Source organism: Geotrypetes seraphini, chromosome 13 (genome assembly GCF_902459505.1).
Source record: "Geotrypetes seraphini chromosome 13, aGeoSer1.1, whole genome shotgun sequence".
Classification (NCBI taxonomy): domain Eukaryota; kingdom Metazoa; phylum Chordata; class Amphibia; order Gymnophiona; family Dermophiidae; genus Geotrypetes; species Geotrypetes seraphini.
Window position 1 is genome coordinate 80,787,376 of NC_047096.1, and position 15,593 is coordinate 80,802,968.

A 15,593-nucleotide genomic window follows, 5' to 3' on the forward strand; every position below is an offset into this window, starting at 1 on the left:
GTTCCCAACCCTGTCCTGGAGAACCCTCAAGCCAGTCGGGTTTTCAGGATAGCCCTAATGAATATGCATGAGAGAGATCTACATATACTGGAAGTGCCAGGCATGCATATCCGCTTCATGCATATTCATTAGGGCTATCCTGAAAACCCGACTGGCCTGGGGGTCCTCCAGGACAGGATTGGGAACCATTGTTCTAACTTAAAAAGTGCTGTACTAACGATATGTCTTCAGGCAAACCTGGCAAAAGGTGCTAAGCCTTCTTCACCAGAGAAAGACGGAACATCTAAAGGTGAGGAAGAGACCTCTTCCCCGATCCTGGAAGAACTCTATTGCTGGAAATGAAACAAGATACGAGCGAGGTCAAGGCCAACCTTGTAACTATGAAAGAAGAGATTGCTCTTGTCAAAAATTGTGTGGTTGTTTTGGAGAACAAATCCAAAACCTTCAAAGAACTCATTAAATTTTTCCTAGACAAATGAAACACATTCAACGTAGCCATATGAGTATCAGGAGCAGTGCAGAGCATTCAGCACGCCGGCCTGGGCTAAAAAACGCTATTGCAATTTTGTAAAAACAGAGTTAGTCAGCTAGGATTAACTGAAATGTCACCTAAAATTAGCTGGTTTTCCTGTTCATTCACTCTGTCTTTGAAAATGGAGCTCTGTGCACATTTTTCTGGATTGAAAGAGGACAGTTCTCTAACAGCTGATTAGGGCTGTTCAAAAAGTATCAGACCTTCATTCATAAAAAATACTCGTATTCAGATACAACAATCTTATACTTATCTTATTCTAATCTTATTCCAATCACACTTCTTCCAACGGTTCTGCCACTGTTGGAAGCAACGCTGGAATGCCTCTTTTGAGATTGCTCGCAACTGGTCTGTCACATTCTGCATAATGTCTTCTCTTGACTGAAATCTGGTCCGTTTCAGGGACATTTTCAGCTTGGGGAAAAGCTAGAAGTCACATGGAGCCATGTCGGGAGAGTAGGGAGCCTTAGGAATCACAGGTGTGTTGTGTTTGGCCAGGAAACTTCGTATCAAATGTGAAGAATGGGTAGGTGCGTTATCGTGATGGAGCTGCCAATTGCCCGCTGCCCACAGGTCCAGCCGTTTGTCTCACAGCGTTATGAAGGCAATGCAGAACCTCTCGGTAGTACCCATTGGTGATGGTTGTGCCATGTGGTGTGTACTCGTGATGAACCACGCCTCACTTGGTCAATGACGATCTCATTTCTGGATGTTGAGGGCCTACCAGAACGTGCTTCACTCTTCACTGATGTGCAGCCATCTTTGAAGTGGTTGTACCACTCCTTTATCCGTGTGGTGCCCATTGCTTCATCCCCGAAAGCCTGTTGAATCTTGCAGATCATTTCCACTTGGGAATCGCCAAGTTTTACACAAAATTTAATGCAGTAGCGTTGTTCAACTTTCTGTCATTTTGACAAAAACGAAAATCTGACGATGTTCACATACTCTTCCTCACTCATCGGCGGTCTGCCGGCGAATGACAGCTTCTATAGGCGGGGAAAAATTCAAGCATGCGCATTAGGGCCACTTACATACGTGCACCAAACCACGCCTCCCTAACTTTATTTGTTTACACAAGAAAAATTAAGGTCTGATACTTTTTGAATAGCCCTCGTAAACATGTGTTTTTGGTATTAATGGTTCTGAATATTGTCCTCAATGAAAGTTAGAGCTGTAACTGCTCTTTCTTGTACCTACTGCAAGCAAATATATTTGTGTGCCTTCCCTGATCCACCCATCTTTCTTCCTGTTAGGTTATGTTATATACCATACTTATAACCTACCAAATCTTTATATCAGTTCAAACTGGATAACAGTATTGGAATTGAAATAACAATCACAACACCTAAAAATTACATCATAAAATAAAATTTAAAAACCTATAAAAGAAATTCTGTAAATAAAGGATATTTTAAAGCTTTACAAAAAGACAAACAAATTTGAATTCATCCATCTTCAGTTTGTTTGCCTTTTAGCTCTCTCTCTCTCTCTACCGATCTAAATGGTAGGGATATAGTACCAGTTCATTTAATTTTTCATCTGCTGCTGGCCTGTGTTTTCATTTCATTTGTTTTTCTGCCCTTCTTGCTATTCCTAGTTATGATCCTGCTGGGTGCCTTAAAACTCTGTATTATTCCAGTTTTCATATTTATCCGAGTTTCAGTGGTTTGTGTCTTATGCTTTCCATATTCCTTTATGTCAGCAACCTCTAGAGCAAGAGACAGTGCATGTCTTCATTCCTGCTCAGGCTGTTGGAGCAGTAATTGGCAAAAAAGGACAGCACATTAAACAGCTCTCCAGATATGCAAGTGCTTCCATTAAGGTGTGTATAAAAATCCATACATTTTGTTTATTTCAGGGATAACAAATTGTTTTTGACTAAGATGTGAGGATAGAACAATATCTAGATAGCCTTCCAGTGCCATGGGAAGTATTTAGCCCAGTAGTATAGCCATGGGGTACCCAGGGGAGCCTGAGCCCCCTTTCTACTTTGGGCCCAGACTCCTCCCCAAAACATTGCAGCACTGTTGCTGTGGCTGGCGAAGATCCCCAAGCCCTGCCAGTGAAAGAGGTCCTCCTCTCCTTCTCCAGTGTCTGGAAACTCTCCAATGCTGTGCTGACCCCATGCATTCTCAGTTTTCATGCATGAACAGAAACATAGCATTCGAGGGGGGGGGGGCGCTGGCATGGTATCATTGTATAGAAAATGCTACTGACTGCCAGAGTTGGGATGTTTCTGGCCACTGGAGAAAGACCCTTTCAGCTGTTTGGGCTTGGAGATCCCCATTGGCTCAGATATTTAAAGTTTGATTTGGGATTCACGGGGGTGGGGGTGGGGAGGTGGAGAGCAAGGGTGGGACAAAATTTTGTGCCCACCTGTTTTGGGATCAGCTCCTCCCCCTTCCAAAATAATTGAAGGTGTGGTTTGCAAAGTATGTGGGGAAAAGAAGATGGCTGGTTTCAAAATGAAATACTTATGCCTATTTTTGTGGGTCCATCCAAACTCTTGTAGTGCTTTGAGTATATGTGTACCTTATTTAAAAAGCAGTTTTCAAAACCATTTCCACTGGTAAAATGTTCTGCTGGTGGAAAAGGGCCTTTCAAAAAGTGTCTATGTGGGTAAAGACACGGCTATTGTTGAATGCACATAATTTTACAGGCATATTGCAACGATTTTCTTATCGGTAGAGTTAGACTGAGGGAAGAAACAGTGGATAGTTTTCAATTTTGAAAATTATAGTAACATAACATAGTAAATGATGGCAGATAAAGACCTGAATGGTCCATCCTTTCTGCCCTATAACACATGCATTACAATTTCATGATTAAATTAAAATGTCTTTTTTCTTTGTTATTTCTGGGCCATAAGAACATAAGATTTGCCCCTGCTGGGTCACAGCAGTGGTCCATCGTGCCCAGCAGTCTGCTCACACGGCGGCCCTTGAGTCAAAGACCAGTGCCCTATTTGAGTCTAGCCTTACTTGTGTATGTTCTGTTCCAATAGGAACTTATCCAACCTTGTCTTGAATCCCTGAAGGGTGCTTTCCCCTATAACAGCCTCCGGGAGGGCATTCCAGACCTCCTCCACTCTCTGGGTGAAGAAGAACTTCCTTATGTTTGTACGGAATCTATCCCCTTTTAACTTAAGAGAGTGCCCTCTCATTCTCTTCACCTTGGAGAGGGTGAACAATCTCTCTGTCTCTACTAAGTCAATTCCCTTCAATATCTTGAATGTTTTGATCATGTCCCCTCTCAGTCTCCTTTTTTCAATGGAGAAGAGGCCCAGTTTCTCTAGCCTCTCATTGTACGGCAACTCCCCCCAGCCCCTTAACCATTTTTGTCACTCTTCTATGGACCCTTTCGAGTAGTATTATGTTTTTTTTCATGTATGGTGACCAGTGTTGGATGCAGTATTCCAGGTGGGGCGTACCATGGCCCGGTATAATGGCATGATAACCTTTTCAGATCTGTTCGTGATCCCCTTCTTAATCATTCCTAGCATTCTGTTCGCCCTTTTTGCCACCGCCGCACATTGCGCGGACGGTTTCATTGACTTGTCTACAAGTACTCCCAAGTCTCTTTCCATAGATCTTAAAAGTTTACTTGTACTATCCTTAGGTTCCAACTACTGGAGTTGTCATTGAAGCTCACTCCAGCCTATCCGAACCATCTCCTTTGCTGGAATTGGACTGTGAAAGTTTGCTCATTTATATTCTATCCCATGCTTTTTTGAATTTCATCACAGTTTTCCTCTCCATCAACTCACTTGGAAGGGCTTTCTAGGCATCTACCACCCTCTCTGAAAAAAATTTCCTAACATTACTCTTAAGTCTACCACCCCTCAACCTCAATGTATGTCCTCTAGTTTTACCAATTTCCCTTCTGTGGAAAAGATTTGATCCTATATTAATGACTTTCAAATATTATATCATATAACCCCTGTCCCTATAGATATAGTTAGAAACAGTACCCACAAGTAGAAGGCTCTGCTGGTGCTTTCTCCAAGGCAGCAATCAAAGCTTAAGTACCTGCATGGTTTTTCTTTAATATTGGTACATTCCCTGTGGAGCTTCTACCAATGTGAGCTTGATTATTATCCTCATAACAGCTCTCCCCTTCAATCCGTTCAAAATTCTGCTGCACGACTTATATTCCGCCGGTGTTACTACGCTCACATCACCTCTCTCCTCAAGTCACTTCATTGGCTTCCTATCCATTCCCGCATACAGTTCAAACTCCTCTTATTGACTTGCAAGTGCATTCACTCTGCAGCTCCTCAAGGTCTCTCCTTATGCTCCTTCCCGGGAACTCCTGCAGGGGCAGGATGATCCCTTCAAATGGAAACAGCGCGCAGACGCTCATACAGCCACTTCGACCCCGTCTTTGGAACCAATTGCCTGCCCAGATAAGATCACAAGATTCGCTGATGACCTTCCGGAAAACACTGAAGACTCACCTCTTCAAGTGAACAGCCCCTTAGGACCGCTTTCTCCTTGCTCCTATCTCCCCTTCCTAACTCCCACTCCTGTGCTCTTCCCCCTCCCCCTCCTCCCTTACTTCTCCCCTCCTGTCTTTCTACGACTGCCTATAAACTTTGTCCTATAGTTTTATTATGAATGTCAATTGTAACCCCATTCTGAGCTCCCAGGAGAACGGGATAGAAATCTAAATAACTAAGTCTCTCTTATCTATACCCTTCTCCTCTACTGCCATCGCCAGACTCCATCCATTCTATCTTGTTGCACCATATGCCTGGAACAGACTGCCTAAGTCAGTACGTCAAACTTCATCTCTGGCAGTATTCAAATCTAGACTAAAAGCCCACCTTTTCAAGGCTGTAAAGTACCCATGTCTATTTTCATTCCCTCTTTGTGAAATTCTCTAACCCCTGTTTGTCCTGTTTGTCTCTTTTAATTAGATTGTAAACTCTGTTGAGCAGGGATCGTCTTTTACATGTCAATGTATAATGCTATGTATGTCTAGCAGCGCTAAAGAAATGATAAGTAGTAGTAGCAGCTCCTTGGACCAGTAAACATTGCTAAAACACTGCCAGTACAAAAAACTTGGATATAACTGGGGACAAATCCCACTTTCTCTAGTACTCTCTCATCTCTTAACCCTGGCTTTTCTTGTATCCTTCATTCAGTTTTTCTGTTTTTTTCTGCACTGATTCCTAAGACAAACAGATATGCACATTCAGTTCCACTGGAAAAGGTACGAAACAAGAGTACCTGCAATGTGAAAATATCTGTAAACACCAATATTTTCTATCCTCAAAGAATCCCAAATTAGCTGGAAAATAAACACTTGAATTTATATGGGTCAGCAAGACTTTTCTAGGTAGGAGCAACACCTACTTAAATACAGTGGAACCTTGGTTTACGAGCATAATCCGTTCCAGAAGCATGCTCGTAAACCAAATTGCTTGTATATCAAAGCAAGTTTCCCCATAGGAAGTAAGGGAAACTCGCTTTGATTGGTTCCACCTCCTCCCCCCCCTCCCCGAGGCTACCGGCGCTGCTCCAATCCCCCCCCTTGAGGCCACCGACGCTGCTCCATTCCCCCCCCTTGAGGCCACCGACGCTGCTCCATACCCCTCCCCACGATCCGGCATCCCCCCTGCGAACCGGCATCCTCCCCCCGCTCGCGTTGCCCCCCCTCCACCGCGATCCTACATCCCCCCCCGAGCACGGCAATGACATCCCTTACCCCGACTGGGCACCGGCACCGGTACCCGAAGATCCTCCCTCTTCTGGCGCGGCCTGGGCTGGGCGGTGCGTCGGAGATCTTCCCTCTTCTGGGCTGGGCTGGACTGGCTTTGAGCATTTGCACATGCTCAAAGTCTTCTGGTCTCGCTCTCTCCGAGTGATAAAGGCCAGCAGCGTGACGGATTTTAAGGAAAAATGGGATACTCTTGTGGGATCTTTAAGGGAGTAAATTCAGGGGAGGGATACTTGGAATGGGCAGACTTGGTGGGCTATAGCCCTTTTCTGCCGCTTTTTTCTATGTTTCTATGTTTCTAACCGGAAGTTGCATCAGAGGAGAAGCTTCCGCCCACGCACGCATGACTGCAGGCACAGGCAGGCAGTCTCCACCGGCTTCAGTAAGTTTCTTTACTAATGCGTCACAAAGGTAAGGGGGAGGGAGGGAGATTCTCGGGCTGCTGAAGGGCGGTGAGGTGGTGAGAGGGGAGGGTGGATGCGATGGGGACGGGGCAGTGAAGGAGACTGCGGGGATGGGGTGGTGAAGTGGATGGTGGTCCGGTGACGGGGATAGATTTTTTTTCCCGTGTCATTCTCTAGGAGAAATGCTGGACATAGTGATGGAGCAAGAGATGTGGCATGGTGCTGGAGAGGGGTGACAGAAGGAGAAATGGGCATGGGGCTGGTGGGCAGTGGTGAAAAATGCTGCACATGATCCAGGGGATGAGAGAGGGAGAAATGTTAGATGTTGCAGTAGAAGGAGTGGGAGAAATGTCTGGATGTCTCAAGACTGATGGACAGTGAGAGAGAGAGGGAGACATGTTGCCAATGGGGTTGGAGGAGAGAGAAAGAAAAGTTGGACTAATGGAGGGACAGAGAGAGATGTTGGTTGGATGACAGGAATGAGGTCTGGAGGAGAGGAAGTGTGCAGGAGGCAGAAAGAAAGAAATACTGGATGCACCTTCAGAAGGAAGTGCAACCAGAGACTCATGAAATCACCAGACAACAAAGGTAGGAAAAATGATTTTATTTTCAATTTAGTGATCGAAATGTGTCAATTTTGAGAATTTATATCTGCTGTCTATATTTTGCACTATATTTTTCTATAGTTGTTCCTGAGGTGATATTGCATATTTTAAACCTCTTTGAAAAAAAATCTAATATAAATGATAATTAACATTTTCTCTGCATATAGTGTGCTTTGTGTTTTTTAAAAAATTTTGTGGTTACCATTATGTATTAATAAGATTATATATTGTGTGTATATGAAAAATGGATGGAAGAAATTGCATTACAATTAATACTATTATTATGGGGGTGGGGTCTGGGGCGGAGCCTTGCCGGGGGTCCTCGGTTTATATTTATTAGACTTAGGGGGTACTTGGCTTGAAGAAGTTGAGAAACACTGTTGTATACTATATTATAGCAGTGCAGGGTAGCTATTTAATTTTTGTTGAATAAATAGTTGAAAGATTAGATTTATTTCTTAGTATATTCTTTCAAATTTTGTAAAAGAAATGTTGGTGTTATATGCACAGGTTTATTTGTTGTATAGAACTCAGCAGATAACAACACAGCTCTTGCAACATTTTGACATACTCATGTAATACTTTGCAGATTGCTCCACCTGAGACTCCAGATTCCAAAGTACGAATGGTTATTATTACTGGACCACCTGAAGCACAGTTTAAGGTCTTAGAACATTATCTAATCATTTTCATTGCCTTCTAATTTTAGCACTAAGAATATATGTACTGGAATAAGCCACATAGTGCTGGGCTTCTACCAGAGATAGTACATAGTTTTATGCTATAGACAGCATCATTGATTATCTTGTAAAAAAAGACGTTTCATCTAATATCTGAGCTTTGTTAGAAAGTATACACTGTATCTTCACTGTTGCATGTACAGTTGTTTACTGTATATACTCGAATATAAGTCGATCCAAGTATAAGACAAGGTACCAAGTTTATTTTTCAAGTTTACCAAGTTTATTTATAAATTTGATGAGTCGCTTATCCATCATTTACTAAGCGAATTACAATAAGGTATAATAAAACTTACTAATTAACATACAATTAAAATTTGGTAAATAAGGGTATAAAAACAGACACATGAACGGACGAAACAAGAATACGAGAGGATAAAAGGGGAAAAGTTAAATAATTAATATTTAGAAAAGAGAGCCATCCTGGGATAAGAACTCAGCTGCACTGTGTAAATTCTATTTAATTTAAAGACTAAAAGCATCATTAAAAAGAAAGGTTTTTAATTTATTTTTAAAACGGCTGAGGTCTTTTTGTGGTAAGGTACTCTTTCCTCCCCAAAAAAAGGAGGAAAAAAGGTTGACTTCAATATAAGATTGGGGGGGGGGTAATATTCATGTGCACTGCCAGGATCTGTGCCCTTCCCTCTCCCTACCCTGCCAGGCTCTCTACCCTTCCCCCTCCCTCCCTGCCAGACTCACCTACTCCCTCCTTGCCAGGCACTGCATCCAGCCCCCCTCCCTGCCTTGTACCCTGTCCTCCCTCTCTCCCAATGTTCTGCAGGCCTCTACTGGGCCTGCTGTATGACATGGTGGACTGGAACAGGAGGGATCCCTCCTGTCCCAGTGGACTCTGCCAAATTTTTTTACCTCCCTCCCGCCTCTCGCGCGTACCTTTATGAATCCCTGGTGGTCCAGCAGTGTACCGGGCATGAGAGACTTTTCCATGCTCCTGCCCAGCACTGAGCCACTCGCTGAGTGGCTGCCGTGATTTCTTGGGACAGCCGTTCAGTGAGCGTCTCAGTGCCAGGCAGAAGCAAGGAAAGCTCGCTCCTGCCTGGTACACTGTAGGACCACAAAGGATTCAAAAAGGTATGCGGGGGGAGGCAGGAGGGAGGTAAAAAAAAATTTGCAGAGTCAGCTGGGACAGGAGACAGGAGGGATCCCTTCTATCTCAGCCAACCCCACCAGGCTATATGGCAGGCCCGGCGGATGCCTGCAACAAGTCCAGGAGGGAGGCGAGTGGGCAATGACCCGAATATAAGCTGAGACCTCCATTTTTGGGCCCAAAAATCCTAGTTTAGATTCAAGTATATATGGTAATTTGACTAGTTTGGATTTAAAATATGTAGGAACAGGAAGCTGTGTCAGAATAGGTAGGATTTTGGCAGAGAGAACATTTCTGAAGCAGCTGATAGCACTCTTCCTAATGTCTGAGAGTGCCAACAATGAACCAGAAGACAGAAAGAGTAGGGGAGTGGGAAGGAAATAAAGGAGGTGCTGGTTCACGCTGGGAAGAATAATAGACACCGGACCTCACTGGGAGGGTGGGTGGAAGATGTTGAACCACATACCAGGTAAAATTGGGGTGGAAATTTACACCTATGTAGCAATGCCTATGAGGACAAAGGAGTAATTTTGGTCAAGAGCTATCACAGGGGTAGTACTAATGCCATGGTCTATCTCCTATTACCCCCCAGAGGCACAGAACTCCCCTGCAGAAACACCTGCAACGCTTCCGATCCTCCCACACCTACTCCCAAACACATCTGTGTTAATCACTTTGAAAATTGTCTTCCCCATTTTTTTTCTTCCTTACAATAGTGGTAACTAGGAAACCACTAAATACTGACTAGTTTAGATATGGAAGCAGCAGGCAAGAATTATTTTTAATGTTTAAATAATGCGGTTTTTTGTGCTATTTGTGGTAATTACAGAATAAATTAATGCTTAATGACCAGAATATTAATAAACTTTTTTTTCAGGCACAAGGAAGGATTTATGGCAAACTGAAGGAGGAAAACTTTTTTGGACCAAAAGAAGAAGTTAAATTAGAGACACATATCAAAGTTCCTGCCTCTGCTGCTGGAAGAGTCATTGGCAAGGGAGGCAAAACTGTACGAGCATGTCTTTCCTTTTATAAACTGAAACTCTTGTTATTGTACTAAAAGAAACCACCCCACCTGCTGAAATCATAGTACTTTTATACTCGTACCTTTACCATAAATATTTAACTGGTTCCTTTCTATAAGGTTCAGGTTCATTACTTTCAAAGTTAAAATATGACTACTGGTTTTAAGAAATATTTGGATAAGTTCCTGGAGGAAAAGTCCATAGTCTGTTATTGAGAAAGACATGGGGAAGCCACTGCTTGCCTTGGATCGGTCACATGGAATATTGCTACTCCTTGGGTTTTGGTTAGGTATTAGTGACCTGGATTGGCCACCATGAGAACGGGCTACTGGCCCAGTAAGGCTGTTCTTATGTACTTACTTTTTTTGGCAGGGGAAGCCATCTGAAATATATTTTCAAAAAAGAGGCAAATGTGGGGGGTATTTTTTATATCAGGGCACCTAGACAGAAAAGGCATGGTCTGTATGTGGTGCCTGTTTTATGGGTGAATCTCTTCATAAACTACACCTTTTATGAAGCCATATTATGGTTTTTTATTGCCAGCCATGGAGGTAAAATCTCTGATGCTCATAGAATTCCTATGAGCTTCAGAGCTTTTACCGCCATAGCCTGCGATAAAAGGGGGCTGGGGGGAATTAGTTAATAAATTCCAACAAATAAGTTAAATAAAAATAAAGGACCAAATATATGGTTGAATAATGTGTTTGGACTGCCAAAATATTGCATAGAAATTAAGCTTGTCCTCAATCAGTTAGGGCCTGATTTTTTAAATAGCGCCCAAAAAATTGGTGCCCACTAGAATGGCACTTAGCGTGATTCTACAAGGTGTATGTACCTTTTATAGAATTGAAAAAAAAATTACTGCAGAAGCAATGTATATGATGCCAAGTCTTTATTTCCAATACAACGTTGTTATAAAGTTGTGTTGGAAATAAAGACTTGGCATCATATACATTGCATCTGTAGTAAGTTTTTGGGGTTCTTTGTTGCTCTACATTTACTGCAGTTCTGTTGGATTCTTTTTGTTGTGCTTCCTTTTATAGAATTGTACATCGCACCTGTGTGCCTCACTTATTAAATCTATCAAAATTCTGGGAGTCACATTAGACCGACATTTAATACTAGCAGAACACACGAACTTAGTGGTACAAAAATGCTTTTTACATTGTGGAAATTAAGAACCATAAAAAAAAAATATTTTGATCCTATATCGTTCAGACTATTGGTGCAGGCATTAGTTTTATCTATTTTAGACTATTGTAACATCATCTATTTAGGAGCACCCAAAAAAATTCTAAATAAATTAAGGATAATTCAGAATACAGCTGTTAGATTGATTTTTGGTTTAAATAATGACCATATTAGTCCATATTATTGTTTACTTCATTGGCTGCCTTTGGAGGCAAGAGTATTATTCAAATTTTCCTGTATCTGCTTTAGGCTGATATTGGGATTGTCTCCAGCTTATCTTTTTCCTCATTTTGTATTGAATTGACCATCAAGAGAAACTAGAACCTTCTACTTATTTGCTTATTTAAAAATTAATGGGTGTAGATATAAGACCTTCTTAGATAGGACCCTAGAATTTCAAGCTTGTAGGCAACAATCTTGGTTAAGTAAATGTATTCAGCAAGCTATGTTATCCTATTGTTTTTGGAAATTAATTAAGACCACTTTGTTCGATAAGTTTATTACTTAATGAGAGTTTTATTATTGAACTTCTATTTTACAAATATTTGTATTTTTTACTATATTATTGTATTTCGCTGATAGTCCAGCTCTGTTTAGTGTAAAACACCTAGAACTTTTGGTTATGGCACTATAAAAGAATAAAGTTATTATTATTATTATTATTATTATTAAGCACACCTATTTAGGCCAGCTAAAATGAGGCCTAAATGCCTGCACCTAAGTTGTGTGTGTACTGGGTGTATTCTATAGCAGTACATGTAGGGGCTCATAATCAAAACTTAAACACATTATTGGCATCGCGGAAACATGGAAAACGTCTGGGACACTGTGCTACCAGGATACACAGAGACAGAGTAGGTCAAAAAGGTGGGGGTATTGCCCTATACGTCAAAGAGGGAATTGAGTCTACCGGAGAGAACACGCTGGAAACGAAAAATAAGGTAGAGCCCTATGGGTCAAAATTGCGGGAACAAATGGAACAGAAATGAAGATTGGCATCTACTACTGACCCCCAGAGCAGTCCGAAGAAATTGATGGAGAAATGACGGACAAGATTAAACACAACTACAAGGGAGGAAACGCAGTTATTATGGGGTACTCCAATTATCCAGGGATAGACTGGAACCTAGGCACCTCCGGCTGCAGTAGGGAGACCAAGTTTCTGGATGCTGTAGGTGATTGCTTCCTGGAACAACTTGTCAAGGAAAATATGAGAGGAAATGCAATTCTGGACTTAATTCTAAATGGACTATGAGGACCGGCGCAAGGTGTAGAAGTAGAAGGGACGCTGGGAAGCAGTGATCACAATATGATCCGCTTCAACCTGGACACATGGGCAAAACATGGATCCAGAATGATGGCCACGGCACTAAACTTCCGAAAAGGGAATTACGAAGGGATGAGACTCATGGTGGGGAAGAAGATTAAGAAGAGGATAAGCACTGTAAAAACGCTAGAGTAAGCATGGTCTCTTTTTAAGGACACAGTCCTTATCAACAAGGGATCCAAGAAGAAAAAGAACAAGGAACCAGCGTGGCTCACTGTAGCAGTGAAGGAAGCGATCAGAGACAAGAGGACTTCGTTTAAGGAATGGAAAAGGTCAAAAACAGATGTAAACTGGAAAAAGCACAAACAACATCATAGCAGGTGCCATAAGGCAGTAAGAGGGGCCAAAAAAGACTATGAGGAAAAAATAGCCAAGGAGACAAAAAACTTCAAGCCGTTCTTTTGATATATTAAGGGAAAACAACCCGTGAAGAAAGCGATGGGGCCATTGTATGACCATGGAATAAAGGGAGTGCTAAAGGAAGACAAAGCCATCGCCAACAAACTGAACACAGGTTTTGCGTCTGTATTTACCAAAGATGATATACACAACATTCTGGAAGCCAATGAAGACGGGAAATTGATAGGGTTGATGGTCAGTCTAGAAGAGGTATGCAGGCAAATTGATAGGCTTAAAAATGATAAATCCCCGGGACCAGATGGCATCCATCCGAGGGTAATGAAGGAACTGAAAGGGGCTATAGCTGAACTGCTTCAACTAATAGCCAATCTGTCGATCAAATCAGGAAGGATTCCGGAAGACTGGAAAGTAGCGAATGTTAAACCGATCTTCAAGAAAGGTTCGAAGGGAGATCTGGGAAACTACAGACCGGTGAGTCTGACCTTGGTACCGGGAAAGATGGTAGAAGTGCTGATAAAGGACTGCATCATTGATCATCTTGACGGACACAATCTGATGAGGCCAGCCAGCACGGCTTCAGCAAAGGAAGATTTTGCTTGAAGAACTTGCTGCACTTCTTCAAGGGAGTAAACAGGCTGATAGACAAGGGTGACCCGGTCGACATTGTATATCTGGATTTTCAGAAGGCGTTTGACTAGGTTCCGCATAAATGACTACTTTGAAAAATTGCGAGCCATGGAATTGAGGGTGAAATACTCACATGGATTAAAAACTGGCTGGCGGATAGGAAACAGAGAGTGGGGGTAAATGGACAATACCCGGACTGGAAAAACATCACGAGTGGAGTGCCGCAGGGTTCGGTGCTTGGACCTGTGCTCTTCAAAATATTTATAAATGATCTCGAAATTGATACGACGAGTGAGGTGATTAAATTTGCAGACAGTACGAAGTTATTTAGAGTAGTGAAGACGCAGGAGGATTGTGAAGACCTGCAACGTGACATAAACACGCTTGAGAAATGAGCCATAACATGGCAAATGAGGTTTAACGTGGATAAGTGTTAGGTGATGCATGTTGGTAACAAAAATCTTATACACGAATACAGGATGTCTGGTGCGGTACTCGGAGAGACCCCCCCAGGAAAGAGACTTGGGAGTACTGATCGATGAAACCGTCCGCGCAATGTGCGGCGGCTGCGAAAAGGGTGAGCAGAATGCTAGGAATGATTAGGAAGGGGATCACAAACAGATCGGAGAAGGATATCATGCTGCTATACTGGGCCATGGTACGCCCTCACCTGGAATACTGCATCCAGCACTGGTCGCCGTACATGAAGAAGGACACAGTACTACTCAAAAGGGTCCAGAGAAGAGCAACTAAAATGGTTAAGGGGCTGGAGGAGTTGCTGTACAGTGAGAGATTAGAGAAACTGGGCCTCTTCTCCCTTGAAAAGAGGAGACTGAGAGGGGACATGATCGAAACATTCAAGATAATTAAGGAAATAGATTAGTAGATAAAGACAGGTTGTTCACTCTCTCCAAGGTAGAGAGAACGAGAGGGCATTCTCTAAAGTTAAAAGTTGATAGATTCCGTACAAACGTAAGGAAGTTCTTCTTCACCCAGAGAGTGGTGGAAAACTCTCCCAGAGGCTGTCATAGGGGAAAACACCCTCCAGGGATTCTAGACAAATTTGGACAAGTTCCTGCTAAACTGGAACGTACGCAGGTGAGGCTGGACTCATTTAGAGCATTGGTCTTTGACCTGGGGGCCGCCGCGTGAGCGGACTGCTGGGCACAATAGACCAATGGTCTGACTCAGCAGCGGCAATTCTTATGTTCTTACGTCTAAAAATCTGCCCAAGTCAGCACTTGGTCGACCTAAGAGACAAGTCAACAAAAAAAAATTCCAGCCTGTCATATACAGAGACATAGGCCCTATATAGCTTCATAAAACACTGGGGCCAAAGCTACAGAAAACCCTGCTAGACCAAAACTGTAAACATTTACATCTGCTCAGAGCATACAATAACAAGCTTTGTTGATAAAAATGTCTTTTCTTTAGGTGAATGAATTGCAGAATTTGACTGCAGCAGAAGTGGTAGTACCTCGTGATCAAAGTCCAGATGAAAATGAACAAGTTATTGTAAAAATAACTGGACATTTCTATGCCAGTCAGGTACATGCAATTTACTGTATTTACTTTTTCTGGAACACTTATGCTGGGAGCATTTGTACTGGGAGTGATGATCAGGGATCTATGGTAACTTGTAATGAAAAGACTATGGGAGATTTTTAGTTGTTAATATACAATGTCCTTTATATGTTTATAATCATCTTTAATTGTGATGTGCTGCCTTGAATGTCCTGTTTGAAAGATGCACATGAAACTGCCCTGGGAGGTGTTATCTAAACTGAGCTTTGAATCTTTTCCATACATTCTGGTTATGGTTAAGTGGGCAATAATTAGTCTGAATGGCTTTGAGCACCCCTCATGGGGGCAGTAGAATTCAGGGAGAGGTGGTTTGATAAGATGGGACCTGCTTCTGCCATTGCCCTAACATTTCCAGGGCCATCCTGAAGCACT

The 15,593-nt window shown here is 42.5% G+C and overlaps 1 protein-coding gene across 3 annotated transcripts in view; it reads left to right on the top strand.

Annotated features, from left to right (window-relative positions):
• The window catches only part of IGF2BP1 (insulin like growth factor 2 mRNA binding protein 1), a 69,706-nt gene that overhangs the window by 46,226 nt on the left and 7,887 nt on the right, over positions 1 to 15,593 (top strand). For all 3 annotated transcript variants that reach the window (XM_033917450.1, XM_033917449.1, XM_033917452.1), the window contains exons 11-14: positions 2,235 to 2,354; positions 7,852 to 7,926; positions 9,985 to 10,116; positions 15,072 to 15,185. In XM_033917450.1, coding sequence (XP_033773341.1) covers positions 2,235 to 2,354; positions 7,852 to 7,926; positions 9,985 to 10,116; positions 15,072 to 15,185 — 441 coding nt within the window. The remainder of the gene's footprint in view (positions 1 to 2,234; positions 2,355 to 7,851; positions 7,927 to 9,984; positions 10,117 to 15,071; positions 15,186 to 15,593) is intronic.